Genomic DNA, 15,056 nt, shown 5'->3' on the forward strand with positions numbered 1-15,056 from the left:
CTGGTTGAAACCAAATAGCATATTTCAGCTGCTGGTTTAGAATAAAATAATTATAACAGGCAGGACAGAGAGTTACTGGAAAGAATGGCTTTGCATAAACATTCATAGTGCTTGCATGCTGAATATATTTGCACTTGTTCTTGTGATAGTGTTTCTTAAATTGAATATATTCCTTGCAACATCTTCAGGGAGAAATAAAGCAAATCTGATTTTTGATTTTACCCCAGCATAAGTTTTGTTTAATTTGAGGGTTGAACTGCCAAATTGCAAATTTTATCTACTGAAAATAAATGCACCAGACTCAGTTGAATCTAATGCATACTTTTCCTTTCCATTGTATATCCATTGTTCCTCTTCTACCAATTCACTTATTGATTTTTCTAATTAATCCTGAATTTCAATTTTAATAATATTTTAATATTATTTATTAACTGCAGTTGGCCCATCAAAGAATTAATGAAGCACAGAGACTAGCAGAGAGCAATAAATGTTAATTATGCACGTTTCACTCACTTGCGTAAGGAATGTACAAGCCTTACTGTAGCACGAAACCTGAGAGAGGAATGTTTTTTCAATTGGAAGAATATAGTTGCTCTTCATTTTGTTGTGGTAGTATGTGTGTCTCTTCTGACAGTGGTTTTTGTATTTCAGCCTTTGTGTGAAGATGCTCGACTGGTTTGATTACCATGGCCATATGTGCATTGCATTTGAACTTCTGGGGCTCAGTGTATTTGATTTCCTGGTAAGCAAAATCTTTGACTCAAATTCTTCGTTGTGCATGCCATGTTGAAAGCAGGACCAGCTTTGGTCCGGTGTTTTTGAAATTGGACCAGTATTTTTGAGTTCTCTAGAGTGTCATTTCTACTGAATTAAGCTAAATTAACAATTATTCTGCACACCCTAAAATGAGAAGGTAGCGGTCGGTGATTACTTGTGATAACTGTTATACCATTCAAATGAAGGTATTGCAATTTTGATATGAAAGTTCGAAGATGGTAAACTTATCTTATTATTAGGAAAAGTGTTATGTAAATTCAACTGTGGGTCCCTGAACCAATCTGAGACCTTTCTAGCCGGTCAACAATCCCAAGTCCATTTGTTTTAAGTGGTTGTTACCTCTCTGGCTATTGTTTTAAAGGATATTGTGTTGCTAAAGTTTATTTATATCAATTTTTCAGAATATACATTATTTTGCATGAGTGGTAGTATCTGTCAAATATAGTTTGTTTGAAATTTTGTCGTAATAAACCACATTATTTTGCCAGTTGAGGCTACCACCCTAATCAAAATTTATTTAGTCTCAAGTTAAAACTCAAATATCCATGTATACAATTTTTAGCTTTGGAATATGAATAATTTAGCATTATGATACTGGAAATTTTGCATTTTTTCAGTAGTCTGCACTTGGTAGACAACTTTAGATGGTTTTAGATAATTATTTTTAATGGATTTATTTAATTTAAAAAATCAGCATTTCCTATCAGAGGTTTTCATGAGGCTTCTGATCAAGTTGTACAAGATTTATCCTAAGGAATGATAATTCATTGTGTAATTTAACAAGTATAATGTTCAACCCTTTTTTGTATTGACATTTTGGGAAAAAGGTGTTGATTGCTCCAGTAAATAAATGTATAAAAATTAAATTGTTATTATTTACAAATAAATATTTCATAAAACGTGTTAAATTTCCTCTTGCAATAATGAGTAGTATTTAATATTTTTTCTAAGAATTTCACAATTAGTAATTTACTATTTATTGAAATTAATTAAACTATGCTGAATAAATTTATTATTTTTATTAAAATATTGCCCTTTTTGTGTGTGCTTCTAAATGCTCATTCCCTAATCATGCTCTGTGCCTTTCTTCCCTGTCTTCGGCTCCGAAGAAGGAAAACAATTATCAGCCGTACCCTCTGGAACAAGTTCGTCACATTGCATACCAGCTGTCCTATGCAGTTCGTTTCCTTCATGACCACAAGTTAACTCACACCGACTTGAAACCAGAGAATATCCTGTTTGTGGATTCAGACTACGATGTGGTTTATGCTTCTAAAAAGGTCTGCTCTTGGGTAACGTATCCCTTGCTAATATATTTTTGCATGGGATATGTTTTCAGTTGCTATTTATTTACTATTAAGAATATGTATTCTGAAGGAGTGTGAAAAGATTTCAGAAGTATGGTTGTTAATACTGAAGAATGGCTGAAAAAATTGATTTTAAAAATTCTTTTATGTAAAACCTGCAGAACATAGTGGGAATTTCTATTTATTTGTACCCATTTGATTATGTGGATAATGCAAATCTCATTAATCAGGGTGTTAATTAAGAACTTATGTTGGGATATTGGAATATGGGAATAGGAATAGCTTTTTTATGCGAAATGGTTTCTGTGGCTTAGTGGGCAAGCACAGGCCATGCTTGTTGAATAATGCATGCTTTCATCCTTCAATTTTTAGGACGTTGGCTTTAAATGTGTCAGTTGATTAGTTTGATGAATTCATGAAATAATTTTATCCCTTAAGCATAAACTTCAAGTTTAAAAATACTCCAGTGATTAAGAGCCTAATAATAGCCTTGGTATATGCAATAAAAACTTCCTATGAAACTTAATGGTTTGAAAACTATTGGCTCTTTTCACAAGAGGAGAAGACTGTGTCTGTTCTATTTCATATGATGTAACGAATGTTTTCTGCATTAAATACTTAATGTACCTCAATGTACTGCCCCAATTCTTCTAAGTTACAAAAAGTTACTGAAATTTAATTTCCTGCACCTGCTTTTCTCTGAATATTTCACATGCGAGCGACTTATTTAATGCTCTGAAATGTAACTATTTTAGCAGACAGATGTACTAGGTGTAATTAATCGTGTTTCTGGCTGTACTCTATCACATACAGTGTGCACTGGTGAAATGAACTCATTCTGCTTATGAAAACACACAAACTTGTTTAAATATCTTGCCTTTGTACATTCCTAAAGCTTTCTTCATTAAATTAGCATTCCACTCCTCCAAGTGTGATTTGTATGTTACTAGTCTTAAAAGCACAACTGTCATTTGATTAATTTGGATCAAATGAAAACACTTTGTGTAGTACTTCACGCATTTTATTGTATGGTAAAGTTTAAGCTTTTGATAATCATTCTGACAGTAGCTGGTAACTTAGTTTGGGTGAGTGATGCGGAGAAAATTCACTTTGAATGATCTAAAAGTTATGGAAAATTACTTAGGAAGTTAAAGCCTAGGTTGGTTTCATATTGTTATATGTGCACTAGTGGAAAAAAAAAGTATTTTCATTTTATCAGAGAAAGTGCCAAAAAGTAGCGCATGAAACGATAGAATTGAGTAATGTTTATTGATGAAATTTTGTAAACTTTTGGCTGTAAGTTTCATTATTATTTTCTTGTGATGTCTTGCATTTTCTAACACAATGCCTATTTTCCCTTTGGCTGTGACCCATTCGGGAAATGGTACAAACATTGAAGGGTCAAAGAAGAGAAATCAGGAGGGTTAAGCAGACAGATGTCCGACTAATTGATTTTGGCAGTGCAACATTTGATCATGAGCACCACAGTACTATTGTCTCCACAAGGCACTACCGTGCACCAGAAGTCATACTGGGTATGTATGTGGATTGTGTGTACAGGATAACAATTCTTGGTATGCATTTTCAAAATTGCATTAAACTTGGATTTTTGTTTAGTAAATCTTAATATTCAATGTATAACACATTTTCATTGCCATTGACTAAATCAATCCTATCTTCCCTGAAATATCATTTGACAGATGATGTGTGCGAACTTTGAGAATAAATTTTTATCTCTCTGTAGCTGGTCACACACATATTGTAAATTCCGAGCGAGTTTTTTCTATGGCTAACTCGATGCCAAAACTCATTTATGCTGTAATATCATGATGATAATTCTTTTTAAATGAGTGAATTATACCCAAAATCCAGTGGTTGAAGCTCACTAGTACAATTTGCAGGAATAAATTACAACTGTATGTATTTCTCAAGTGTAAATTTAGGGCATGGGCTGGACACTGATCAATTAAAAGGAGAAATATCTTGATCTTAGACCCAAGTTTAGCATCCAGAGCATGAAGTTTCTCCTCCGATATTTTTGAGTTCATTTTTTATTTGGAATTAGCCCTTTATGTAGTGGACAACATTTTTACGTAGTTGATGTAGGATGATGCATGTAGGACTCTTCCATTTACCAAGCATTAGGGGCTGAAGTTTCTCACCTCCATCTGCATTGGTGATTACTAAAGACAGTATGCCTTTGTTGCTCAGTTGCTGTTGTTTGCTCAGTATCCCTCCATCACATTGTTCCCCTCTGAAGCCCATTGTTTTTGCACATTGAGAAATAACCCTGTGTCAACTGCATTTAAAATACCTTTTGGGCTATAGTCTTCAAGAAGTTCATTATATTCTGACACATTCCACCGAGTTTCAGGCTCTAAGTTAACACTTCTTCTTTCACTATTCACAGCTTTGTATACGAGATTGTGCCTATTTTTAAATCTATCCAGCCTACCATAGGATGCTGTCAAATCTTAGGATTCTCAACCTTGTGGGAATGTGTAACACTTTTTCTCTGATGATATCGTTTGCAGGGATATTTGATGGTCTATCACCAAACAATTACTCTTTCTGCAATTCTTCACGCGTGGTATTCTTAACATATTTTCTCTCTTTTGACACTGTCCGTCCGGTTCACATGTTTCAGAATTAAATCTTGATTTTTCACTAATGTATTTAGTGTAGATACCTGCAATCAGAAATGTTTTGCCAGATCAATAGATCAATTCCATCATGAGAATAAATTTGTTCAAAAATTTTTATTTTCCCCTCTGTTGAAAACATTCTTTGAATGAAAATACCTTTATTGGGGCAAGATAAAGATTAGATAGACTTCTTCCATCTAACCTTTGTGCTCAAGATTAGCTGGGGGAAATGTTACATGCATCAGAATCCCTGGTGATTCAGACCTAGCTTAATCTGAACTACCCCTGGCTCCATGTAGTCCAGATTAGCGAGGAGTTACTGTATTTGATTCATGAACAGCAGTAGAATAATTGAGTCTATTGAAATTTTACTTTTTTTAATTTTCAATGTTTTTCAAATTAGCAAGTGCCTGTAGTATGTTTGGATATGTGATGTAAAGAAATTCTCTGCTTTTCCTTCTTGTCTCTTTTTTTCTCCATAGTTGGTAGAAAAATGAATTAACTTGAACTGTAAATGATTTTCTATGTTAAGAACTGTTCTGCTGGTAGATTTTACTCTTGTTTTACTTGATAACTGCAAGAAAAGTCCTGTTATTTGCAGAACAAAGGTAAACCACGACCTACGTTTGCTATGGAAGACTTTTGGAGACGTACATCAGCATTCTGTATAAAAGGGAACTGTCCCTTTCATTAGAATGCCCTAGTTTCATAATTGGTGCAACCAGCTACATTAATTTTTCTAGTCATATTACAGAAAAAATGATCAATCGTAATTTGTCTCATTTTCTGGGAACAATCTCCTGAAATGTTATCTAATCTTTTTGCTAATCTGTGGTTTCAGTATTAATTTTAAAAATTGTATTAAAAATCTACCCTGTAAGTTAGTGAATGCTGTGAATGACTACTTATTTCTCTTTTCAGAATTGGGGTGGTCGCAGCCTTGTGATGTGTGGTCCATTGGTTGTATTATTTTTGAGTTATACTTGGGTATAACCCTTTTCCAGACGCATGATAACCGTGAGCACCTAGCTATGATGGAGCGAATTTTGGGGCCCATACCATATAGGTTTGTTGAAATGCCTCTTTGCTTATGTTGCTACTCTTGTATGTGTGGTCATTTAATGGGCAACTGATAAATGTGCATTATTTTCTTCTGCATTACGTATTGATTACTGACAATTGTTTTTCATGCAAATTTTCAGGATGGCCAGAAAAACCAAGACCAAATATTTCTACCATGGTAAACTTGATTGGGAAGAGAAAAGCTCTGCTGGGCGATATGTGCGTGAAAATTGCAAGCCCTTGCATGTAAGTGGAGAACTACTTAAAGTCTTTGTTTAATGTTTGCTAGTTGCAGTAATTCAGTTTATTTAGAAATGGTTGTTTAAAATAAATTTGAAGGGGTAATAATCTTAATCTCTAAAGGTTCATGCATGCACCAAATCTAGCATGTAATTATCATATTCCTTTAATGTTAATAAAGGGTGCCCAGTAATAATGGTTCAGATCACTCCCTAGGTTGTCATCATGCTGTCGCTAAGATTTAAGGCGTAGAAAAGCAAAACATACTATTGAGATTTTCAAAAGTTAAATAATGTTTCTTGAAGTTTTCTTTATTAGCATTTTCCTCCAGGAAAAAAAGACTGAATCATTGCTCATAATGGGAATTTGTTGTGGTCATATTTTTGCATAGCTGAGAGTAATTTATATCTGACATGTAATGGTAATGTGACAGATGGAAGGAGTACTATTGTTACATACTTCTGGAACTTGGGGAAAGAATGAGAAAAGTTGCTGCCTTTGTTTGATGAACATAGTGAACTAATTTCATATAATGGTTTATGTTAGTAAATGAAAGATCAATGTAAGTTGACTTTCCTAAAAATTCAGGAATACATTTTCCTATATTTTATCAGATATGGAAAAATAATGCCAAATATTGTATTCCCATTTAAATACTGCAATGATCAGATTGTCTGGATTCAATAATACCACCACTGAAGAGGGCACAGGTAATGTTAATGACGAGCTTACCTAGAATCACCGAGGAAATATTTAGGTGATTTTTAAAATCAAAGAAATGCATTGTATATTTGCATGGGAAGTAGTTATAATTTAAGGAGTACTACCTATGTCTCATTAATTCTAATAAATACCCATAATGTGTGCTGGAATGTGACGGTGCTCTATCAAAGCCTTTGTCATGGCATTTTAATTATTTACTTAATGCCCTTCACAGAGGTACCAAGGAGTAGAGGATGTGGAGCATCGCCAGCTGTTTGACTTGGTGGCACGTATGCTGGAGTATGAGCCATCGCAGCGCATAACTTTATCACAAGCATTACGCCATCCATTCTTTGATGCGCTGCCATCGAACCTTCGCCTGGGCTCGGATGCACGCTCATCAAATGCAGGCAGTGGTTCAGGAGGTGACCACAGTCGGGAGCGGAGCCACTCGCTTTCACGGTGAGGGGGCGGCGGGGGTGGGAGCAGCAGGGCTAGCGCAATGGCGGCTGCCACTGGTGATGACAATGTGGCAGTGGCCGGGGGTGAGGATTGGGGTGTCGTGGAGGGGAGGCTCTCTCTGCGAGAGGACTGGTTCCAAGCAGGGGGGCTGTGATTGGCCCCATGGGACTGGCGGACGGCTATTTCTGGCACTCACTGCTGTGGTGATGATCATCAAGACCTTGGCCTGATGATGAAACATCAGATTTGACAGGACACATGTGGATATAAAATCCCTGGAAGTCAACTTGTGTAATTAAGGTAAATGGAAGCAAGCATGGCTTGCCTACGATGCCATTCCAAAGAATAATGCGAGGATGACACTCGTGGAAGTACTCGAGTGGAGGCAAGCTGAATACTGGAGTCGGTAGTATACTCCTCAAGTGCTCACTGTGACTGTAATGTGTATGAAGAGTTGAGCATATGTATGTGCATGCAGAAGTAATCATGCAGGTTTGTCACTTTTTGACCCCATCAGGAAAGTGTTGCCTTGTTTTTGTGCTTTTTGAGAAGTGTTTGTTCTTTTGGAATACTGGAAATCTTGCATCTGGTAGGTGATTGCACTGCTCTCTGTTGGTTTGTTCTCCTCTGTGGGAGTTCTTTCTCACAGCAGGGCAGAGGCGTAATTAGGACATGAAAGTGTTCTTAGTGATCCATTTTGTTGTCCATTGGTTTCTTGCCAGAAACTTACTGTGAAAGATTGGAGAAGTCATGCTGCCGTGTTACGCTGGTTCCATTTGCCCCCTTCATCTTTTGATGCCCAAGGCTAAGCCCTATTTAATATATCCGCTGTACCTGCCCTCGCTTTTTCGATTCCTCTTCATTCTCTTTGTAAGGAGGTTTAAGGGCCCCCCTTGCCAAAGGGTTTTCATTATTTTATTAAATCTCATTTGAGGCCCAGTATGTGAAGGATGTATTATGAGTTGTTGGTCATCTGCTAATTGCCCATGAGAGGCACACTGTTCTTTGTCTTATTGCATAGTTCCCTTGATGTGATTATAACCTTTTTCTCTTGTCTGCATCTTAGACAATGCAAAACTAGGGTGATTAAGTAGTAGTGTCAGAGTGAGAACAGGAATTGTGAGTCGAACAATTTCATTTGAATGCAATCTTCAAAATTATTACATATGTATGATTATCGTTATTCTGCTGCACAATTATATTTTTCCTTGGTTCAGTTTGCAGCCAAGTTGTTGTATCCAAAAAAACTACTTATCAGTTGGCTGATCTTGAATGGTTAACGCACAGAGCTTGTCAGTGTTGTATTGATTTGCAACATTTACTACAATGCCTTGTACTCCTTGTACAATGCCATTTGTGTCAGATTAATTTCAGCCCGTGAAGGATTTTCAGTCAGTAGTAAAATTTGGACATCATGCATACTGTGATACATTATCTTTGTAAATGTCATTGTACAGGGGCGTGTTATTGAATCATCTTTTTATGGTAAATTTATTGTATCAATTTTTATAATCACAGAAATATTAGGATATTTTTTAAGTCTTAATTTTTTCCCCCATTTAGAATGCTTATGCTAAGGCATATCTTTTGTTAAGTTAATGCTAACTACGAAATTTAAAATTTCAAGAAGCAGTTTTACTACAATGGTGGAGAAAAGTGATTCATCTTTTGAACTGAAAAAAACATTTTAGGACCCTATAATGGCAGCCATATAATGTTAAAGGTTTAGAATAATGTGTACAAGAAGAGTAAAAGTGGAGTGCACCAGCCAGGTTCATTGTGTTGTGTTGTGGACGAGTGATTCCGAATGTGTTGGTGTGAATGAAAAGTTCAAATGTACTCCAGGTGCAGTTCATAGTTCTGAATGACCCTTAAAGACATGTAAGGGTTGGGGTGATGGTTGTGGGCCATCTGGCTCCCTCATCATCATCATCCGGTCTTGGAATGGACTGCAATTGGGTGTGTTGATGTCTTAGAGACAATGTGTACATAATAATGAATGCTAATTTGTTTGAATGGTGGCATTTGGAATTTGTACATAACATAAATAAAGTACTTTCGTAGAAATATCTTGAAAATTAATCTCATTTCATTTCCCAGTAATGTTTGATGGAAACACAAGGATGGAATTGTTTACATGAAAAACTGAAATACTTCCTGTAAATTAAGCAACAATGCCATTGCCAATTTTTTTTCGCGTGACTGGGAAGACAAGGTAGAGGAAGTAGTATTAGTTTTATTGGTCACCATGATGAAAAATTCATAAATGATCAAGTGTCCATTTTATTTCCTTATTTAGTGAAGATTTATCAGATGCCATTGATGATATGGCAACTTGACCACTGGATCCTGTCAAATCATGGTGGTTCTGCATTTTCACAGCTCCCATTGTTTACTAATTTCATATTTTGTAGCCTGCGTGAACTTCCTGCTATCCTATTTCACTGTATGGTTGATTGCCTTTTGAATTTAAATGGTTATGCTTGCAGTCTAGCTAAAAATTGAAAATCAATCACTGTATGTTTTATATGGATAACTCTTCCTTAAAGTGTAGCTGAAACCAATGCAACTTGAAATAAGTGTATGCAAGTACAAAATTAACATTTGCACAATTTTTACTTGTGGCAATGTCAAGGCAACTTAGGTGAAAATGACGGACATGCCATTCTTTGACTGGCTGTACAGAAAGCCTAATGTAACCATTGTATGTGCACATATGATGGTAATGCTCTTTTCAAGCTCACTTCATTAGATAACAGCTTTTGAAAATAAACTCAAAAAAGAAAAATACATACGTGAGCTAGTTCTTAAGTATGCATGTAATTTATAAAGAACTTATGCCATGTATTAATTAGTTTTTGGTTTCTGTATATACTTGCCCAGTGATCTTTCCATGATAGCTCTTTATTTCTCAACGTACATAGTAGTGAATTTTTCCCTTGCTTGATTTTCCTTCAGTGTCTTTTTTTTCCTTAGGGTTATTTTGACATTTTCTTCTTTTTCTTGTTTCACAGTTTTTTATTACCACTAGGTTATGATTGTTAGTTATTTAATATCTCTCCCTGAGTAGCTTTGACAAGGCTCAACTTGGTTCTTGTATCTCATTCTGACTAGGATTTAACCAATTTTTTATCTTGCCCTGTCATCGGGCATTTTTATATACCCGTTTTATCGATATCACCTTGAGCATTCTATGAAGAATAAAAACTGACTATCACACGGAATTAGAATACTCTACTAATAGGTGTGAAAAGAGGAGTACATATTATATACAAAAAGAAGTATGACCTCCCTGTATGCATGTTAAAAATCATGATGCTTGATCATGAAGGGCTGAGTGTTAAAAGGTGCTGAAAAGAAAATCATGTTAATTGATGAAATAGAAGTCATTAACCAATGGGAGTGCCAACAGTTATCGCTTTTAAAATGACCTGATAAAACATTTTCAATGTAGTGATAAATGGAATGCATGCATAAATACTGAGAGTTTAAATTTTACATTGTCTGCTACCTCTTGTCAATTTCCTATTTTTCTTCTAATCCTGATAACTAAGGGGACTACTTAACGGATTTATATACCTGTTAATATTAGGTTTTTTGAAGACCTTGAGAGGAAAATAAGTGAAAATTGGCATTATTACCACCAAACAGGAAATAATTAGCTGGATGCAAATTTTGCATGCAGAAGTTATTTTAAATCTTATTGTATCTTGAATTTATACCATTATATTAAATTGAAGCATCCCTTTCTCAGCTTTGATGATGCACCGACAGCATTGATGAGAGGAAAAAGTATTGGCTATAGCAGTGACAGCTGACTCCTAGAGAACATTGCTGCTAACCTCCTTTGCAGAATTCCCTCATTCCACTCCCCCTAGCTCTACATCTCATCTACATCTACATAATACCCCGCAAGCCGCCGCAAGGGCGTGTGGCGGGGGGTGTTAGGTCACCAACTGTAAAAAGGAAAAATACCACATGCAAAAAAAAACAACACGGAAAATTACACCCACAGCAGCGCGCACACACTCATGCAAAAATCCCTTCATCCAATACTCATGCAAACACATATACCGCAAAACAACTAAAAACTGCACCCCAGAATGCAGCACGAAAGGCATCCTGCAACACGGAAGCCAGGACACAACAAGCAAGAAATTGAAACATCACTACCACATGAAAATGTACCATGAAACACTCTACCCCCAAAGAGTCTGTAAAAGGCAGGGAATGCGACCCAACGTTGCAGGTAGCAGGAATTTCCCCCCGCGGAGAGGGACGAGGGATTGAAGGGGAAACTTAAAAACAGATGAACAGAACACGAATGAGGTCATTTGGAAAGAATGGGTTATTATAACAAAACACATAAGGTTAGTGGAAGAGCATGCATTTAAATACAACTAATTATTTTTTAGACGCTGAGGGTGGCAAGTGGAATTTTTGCTATCTATAACCCTGCAGTTGCTATCCCGTATTGTCCGTGGGAAGAAGGAGTCCTTGAGTCGGCTAGTTCTGGTATTTATTTCCCGAATTTTATATGCATGATCCAAGCGACCAATGTATGTAGGAGTACGAATAATTTGCGAGACCTCGGTGGTGAAACATGCAGATCTAAATTTATTTAATAATTTCAATCTTGTATTGAATCGTCTCTCAGCCAATGATTCCCACCCCAAATCCATGAGCATTTCAGTGACGCTTTGCGTTTTATCATAGGAATTTCCATAGCTTACGCCCCGAGTCTGCTCATCCGTGGCCTTTTAAAATCAAACCCAGTCAAGTCTTGACTCTGCTAGTGGTTTCACGATATCTTCAATTCTGCCTTGTAGAGCAACCTGTATTTAAAAAATTAGTTTGCTTCTTTAATCCATAATATCAGCCACCTGCTAGGATAACTTGGGCCAAATATTACTTGAAGCTATAAACTTAAAAAAAAAGTATGTGGACTAAATGAAACACAACTGCAAATGTTCTGTTATCATGGATGGGTAGAGATCTGCCGACAACGGCAGTTATCTATTATCGTCCACTGTCACTGATGGAATGTTATGATCTACCGTTTTAGACGGTGTGTGCCTCAAAGAGAATCGGCAAGCAATATTTCAGGAAAAATTCTTAAAATAAGAAATGGGTACTAAATAGCAAAATTTTGACATTGATTTCAGATAATGCTGAATAGAGAATTGGATGTTATCATTTTCCATGCTCTGCCCACTTATTAAATTAAATTTTACAAAATTCATTGAATTAGGATAAATACCTCCAAATTTGGGTAAAGATTGTTGAATTGTTAAAAGAAGCTCATCAGCCAATTAAAATTGCTGAATTACAATCTTATAAATTTGAAGAGGATGTCTAATGCTCAAACAGGAGGTACCAACTCTAATTCTGCATACAAAATGTTCCTGTCTGTCAGGAAAAACAAAGAACCTCTCTTATCAGGTTTTGTACACCAACCTCACTTAAAATTATATATTTTTGGTGTAATGGAAAAACTCAAATTTTTACCATATTTATATGGAATATGCTCTCAAAAAGTAAGTGACATCAAAACTTGTACCATTTACCCGAGAAACTGCGGGAGATGCCGCAACAGTAACTTTTAACGTAGTCATCCGCTAATATGCATTTCAATGCAAAAATTTCAGAGCGTAAAAATCATTTGCCTTGACCAGGATTTGAACCAGGATCCCTCGATGTCTGTCCGAGTGCTTTAGCCAGTTATGCTATTGAAGTGTCCTCTTAAACAAGGAAGTTTCAACTAGTTTAAGAGGATGACTTGATAGCATAACTGCCCAAAGCACTTGGCCGGATCTGGTGGGATCCGAGTTCAAATTCTTGTCAAGGTGAATGATTTTTACACTGAAATTTTTGCATTATACCATTAAGTCAAGGAATGAACAAACATTTAAAAACGCTTGAGTTCGAATGACAAGAGGAACAGTTAACAAATGCCTAATCAAACATTTTTAGTGAAATGCAAATGAAATTCTTCGACGTCGAAGATAATATGCTATTGGCAGTGACTGATATCTTGGAACCAAAATTAAAGAAAGTTTGTTTGATATGGTTACTACTATTGAAAAGGTAAAAAATAAAAAATTGGAAAAGTAGCAGCTCCCTCGTTTAAGAATAAAACATCCAGTCAAAAATGTTGGTAACAGCTAGCTGCAGTAACACATTCATCATCTTCTGGAGGCATTTGGATTCAATATTAAGAAATAAAATTTGTTACAGGTCTCCAACTGCTGCAGCCATTGTAGAGATGGATAAATATTTAGATAATCTTATCTTTAATGGCAAGAAGATCCATTTTTGTACTGGTGGAAAAATAAACGTCCAACTTTTTTTCAGTCATGAAAAGAAGGCTGTGTTATTTGGGTCCTTGGCATCCTGTGTAAGAGTATTTTCCTAAGCAGAAACAACTCTTTTGGAAAGAGTTGCTATTGCTTTGGTAAGAAGGATTCTGAAGTCTAAAAAGCTGTCCAAAATATTTAAAAAATTGAAATCCCTGAAGAAGCTTAATTGAATATTATTATTCTTAGTGATAATTTTTGCAGCTATATATTTGATTATATTAAAAATTTCAGAATGTCTTTCCTACTATGTATTTCATTTCATTGGTAAATATATTCTCTGTGAAAGGTTATAAAAATATTTCAGGGAGAAGTTGTTTTTCAAGGAGAAAGCAGGGTAGGCAAAAATTAATCATTGTTATGCAGCTCAATATTTGCGCTCATATTTATCCCTGAGCAAATGATATAATTCCTAAATTTTAAAGGAAACATTACATGTTAAGACAGTCCATGTGTAAAAATAATAATTTGAAACTTTCATATAATTGCCGAACTGTTTCAAATACCATGAGACTCAAATTAATTTTGTCCCATGAGAAAATGAAGTTAAGGTGCCTAATTTTGACAAGAAGTCAGATATGGAATATATTCACTGCTATTTATCTTTGTAAATTTTCTTTCATGTTATGTAATCAGGAGGCTAAATGATTTCCCCACCTCAATTCAAACTTCATTGTTAAGGTGCCTGTAATTGTAGCATTTTCTGGTCCACTTCTTGTGTAAGCTGATAAGTTTACCCCAATCGCTTGATGACAATAAGACACAATCCTAGGGGCAACCCATTGTCAAGGATCTTTGACAAGTACACTGAATAGGAAACTTTTAGATGATTAAAGGACCTGCAGAACTCGAGCAAAGCATATATTTCGTGGAATGGTGGTGACCTGCTAATTATTGTGCTTTTAAGTTATGTAAGGTGAAGAAAATTTTCTTCAATAAAGCACTTTCAATTAAAACATTAAAAGCACAGTAGTTCACATAACTAATTCTTTTCTTGCACGTTCCCTTCACCCTCTGTTTTCTTGAACTTTCTTCACACATTGTGCACCGTGGTTTAAATGAACCCGTTCTCGGTCATCAGTACTTGTAATTCATTCTTTTTGAATTGAGAACGGTATGTGAAGTTAAGTAAATTCCTTTGGCCAATAATAAGAAAACTTAAGAATCTTTAACTAGAACTCGATCATTGCCTAGGGAATTTACTTGACTTCACGGGAATCGGGATGCGGTGGCTAACGTAAAGGCTTCCCACCGAGAGGTCCCGGGTTCGAACCCGGGTCCTCTCGGTGTATCTTAGGTGCAACTCATTTATCAGCGGTACCCCGATCCCTGCTAAAGGTGCTTTGTGGTGAGTACTTTTGAGTGAGTAGGACGACCGCCGGATGGGACGTTGAACTGCGGATCCCTTGGCGCTTTTCGACAAGAGTAGGCTAATGCCGACGCCGGGTTTCTCTCCACCATTCCTTTCCCATTAATCCATAATGGCGCAAAGGACCTAAGCTGTC

The 15,056-nt window shown here is 36.1% G+C and overlaps 1 protein-coding gene across 6 annotated transcripts in view; it reads left to right on the top strand.

Moving 5' to 3' along the window:
- Positions 1-9,264, top strand: part of Doa (Darkener of apricot) — a 106,224-nt gene extending 96,960 nt beyond the window's left edge. For 4 of the 6 annotated variants that reach the window (XM_071594790.1, XM_071594792.1, XM_071594791.1 and 1 more), the window contains 6 exons: positions 652-742; positions 1,887-2,069; positions 3,484-3,619; positions 5,651-5,795; positions 5,932-6,037; positions 6,969-9,264. In XM_071594790.1, the coding sequence (XP_071450891.1) occupies positions 652-742; positions 1,887-2,069; positions 3,484-3,619; positions 5,651-5,795; positions 5,932-6,037; positions 6,969-7,199 (892 nt within the window). In that variant the 3' untranslated portion in view covers positions 7,200-9,264. The remainder of the gene's footprint in view (positions 1-651; positions 743-1,886; positions 2,070-3,483; positions 3,620-5,650; positions 5,796-5,931; positions 6,038-6,968) is intronic. The other 2 variants (XM_071594788.1, XM_071594789.1) reach the window with 2 other exon arrangements.
- The last annotated feature ends 5,792 nt before the right edge of the window (positions 9,265-15,056 follow it).

This window comes from Hetaerina americana, unplaced genomic scaffold (assembly GCF_022747635.1).
Source record: "Hetaerina americana unplaced genomic scaffold, ioHetAmer1.1.p SCAF_7, whole genome shotgun sequence".
In the NCBI taxonomy this organism is placed as follows: Eukaryota; Metazoa; Arthropoda; class Insecta; order Odonata; family Calopterygidae; genus Hetaerina; species Hetaerina americana.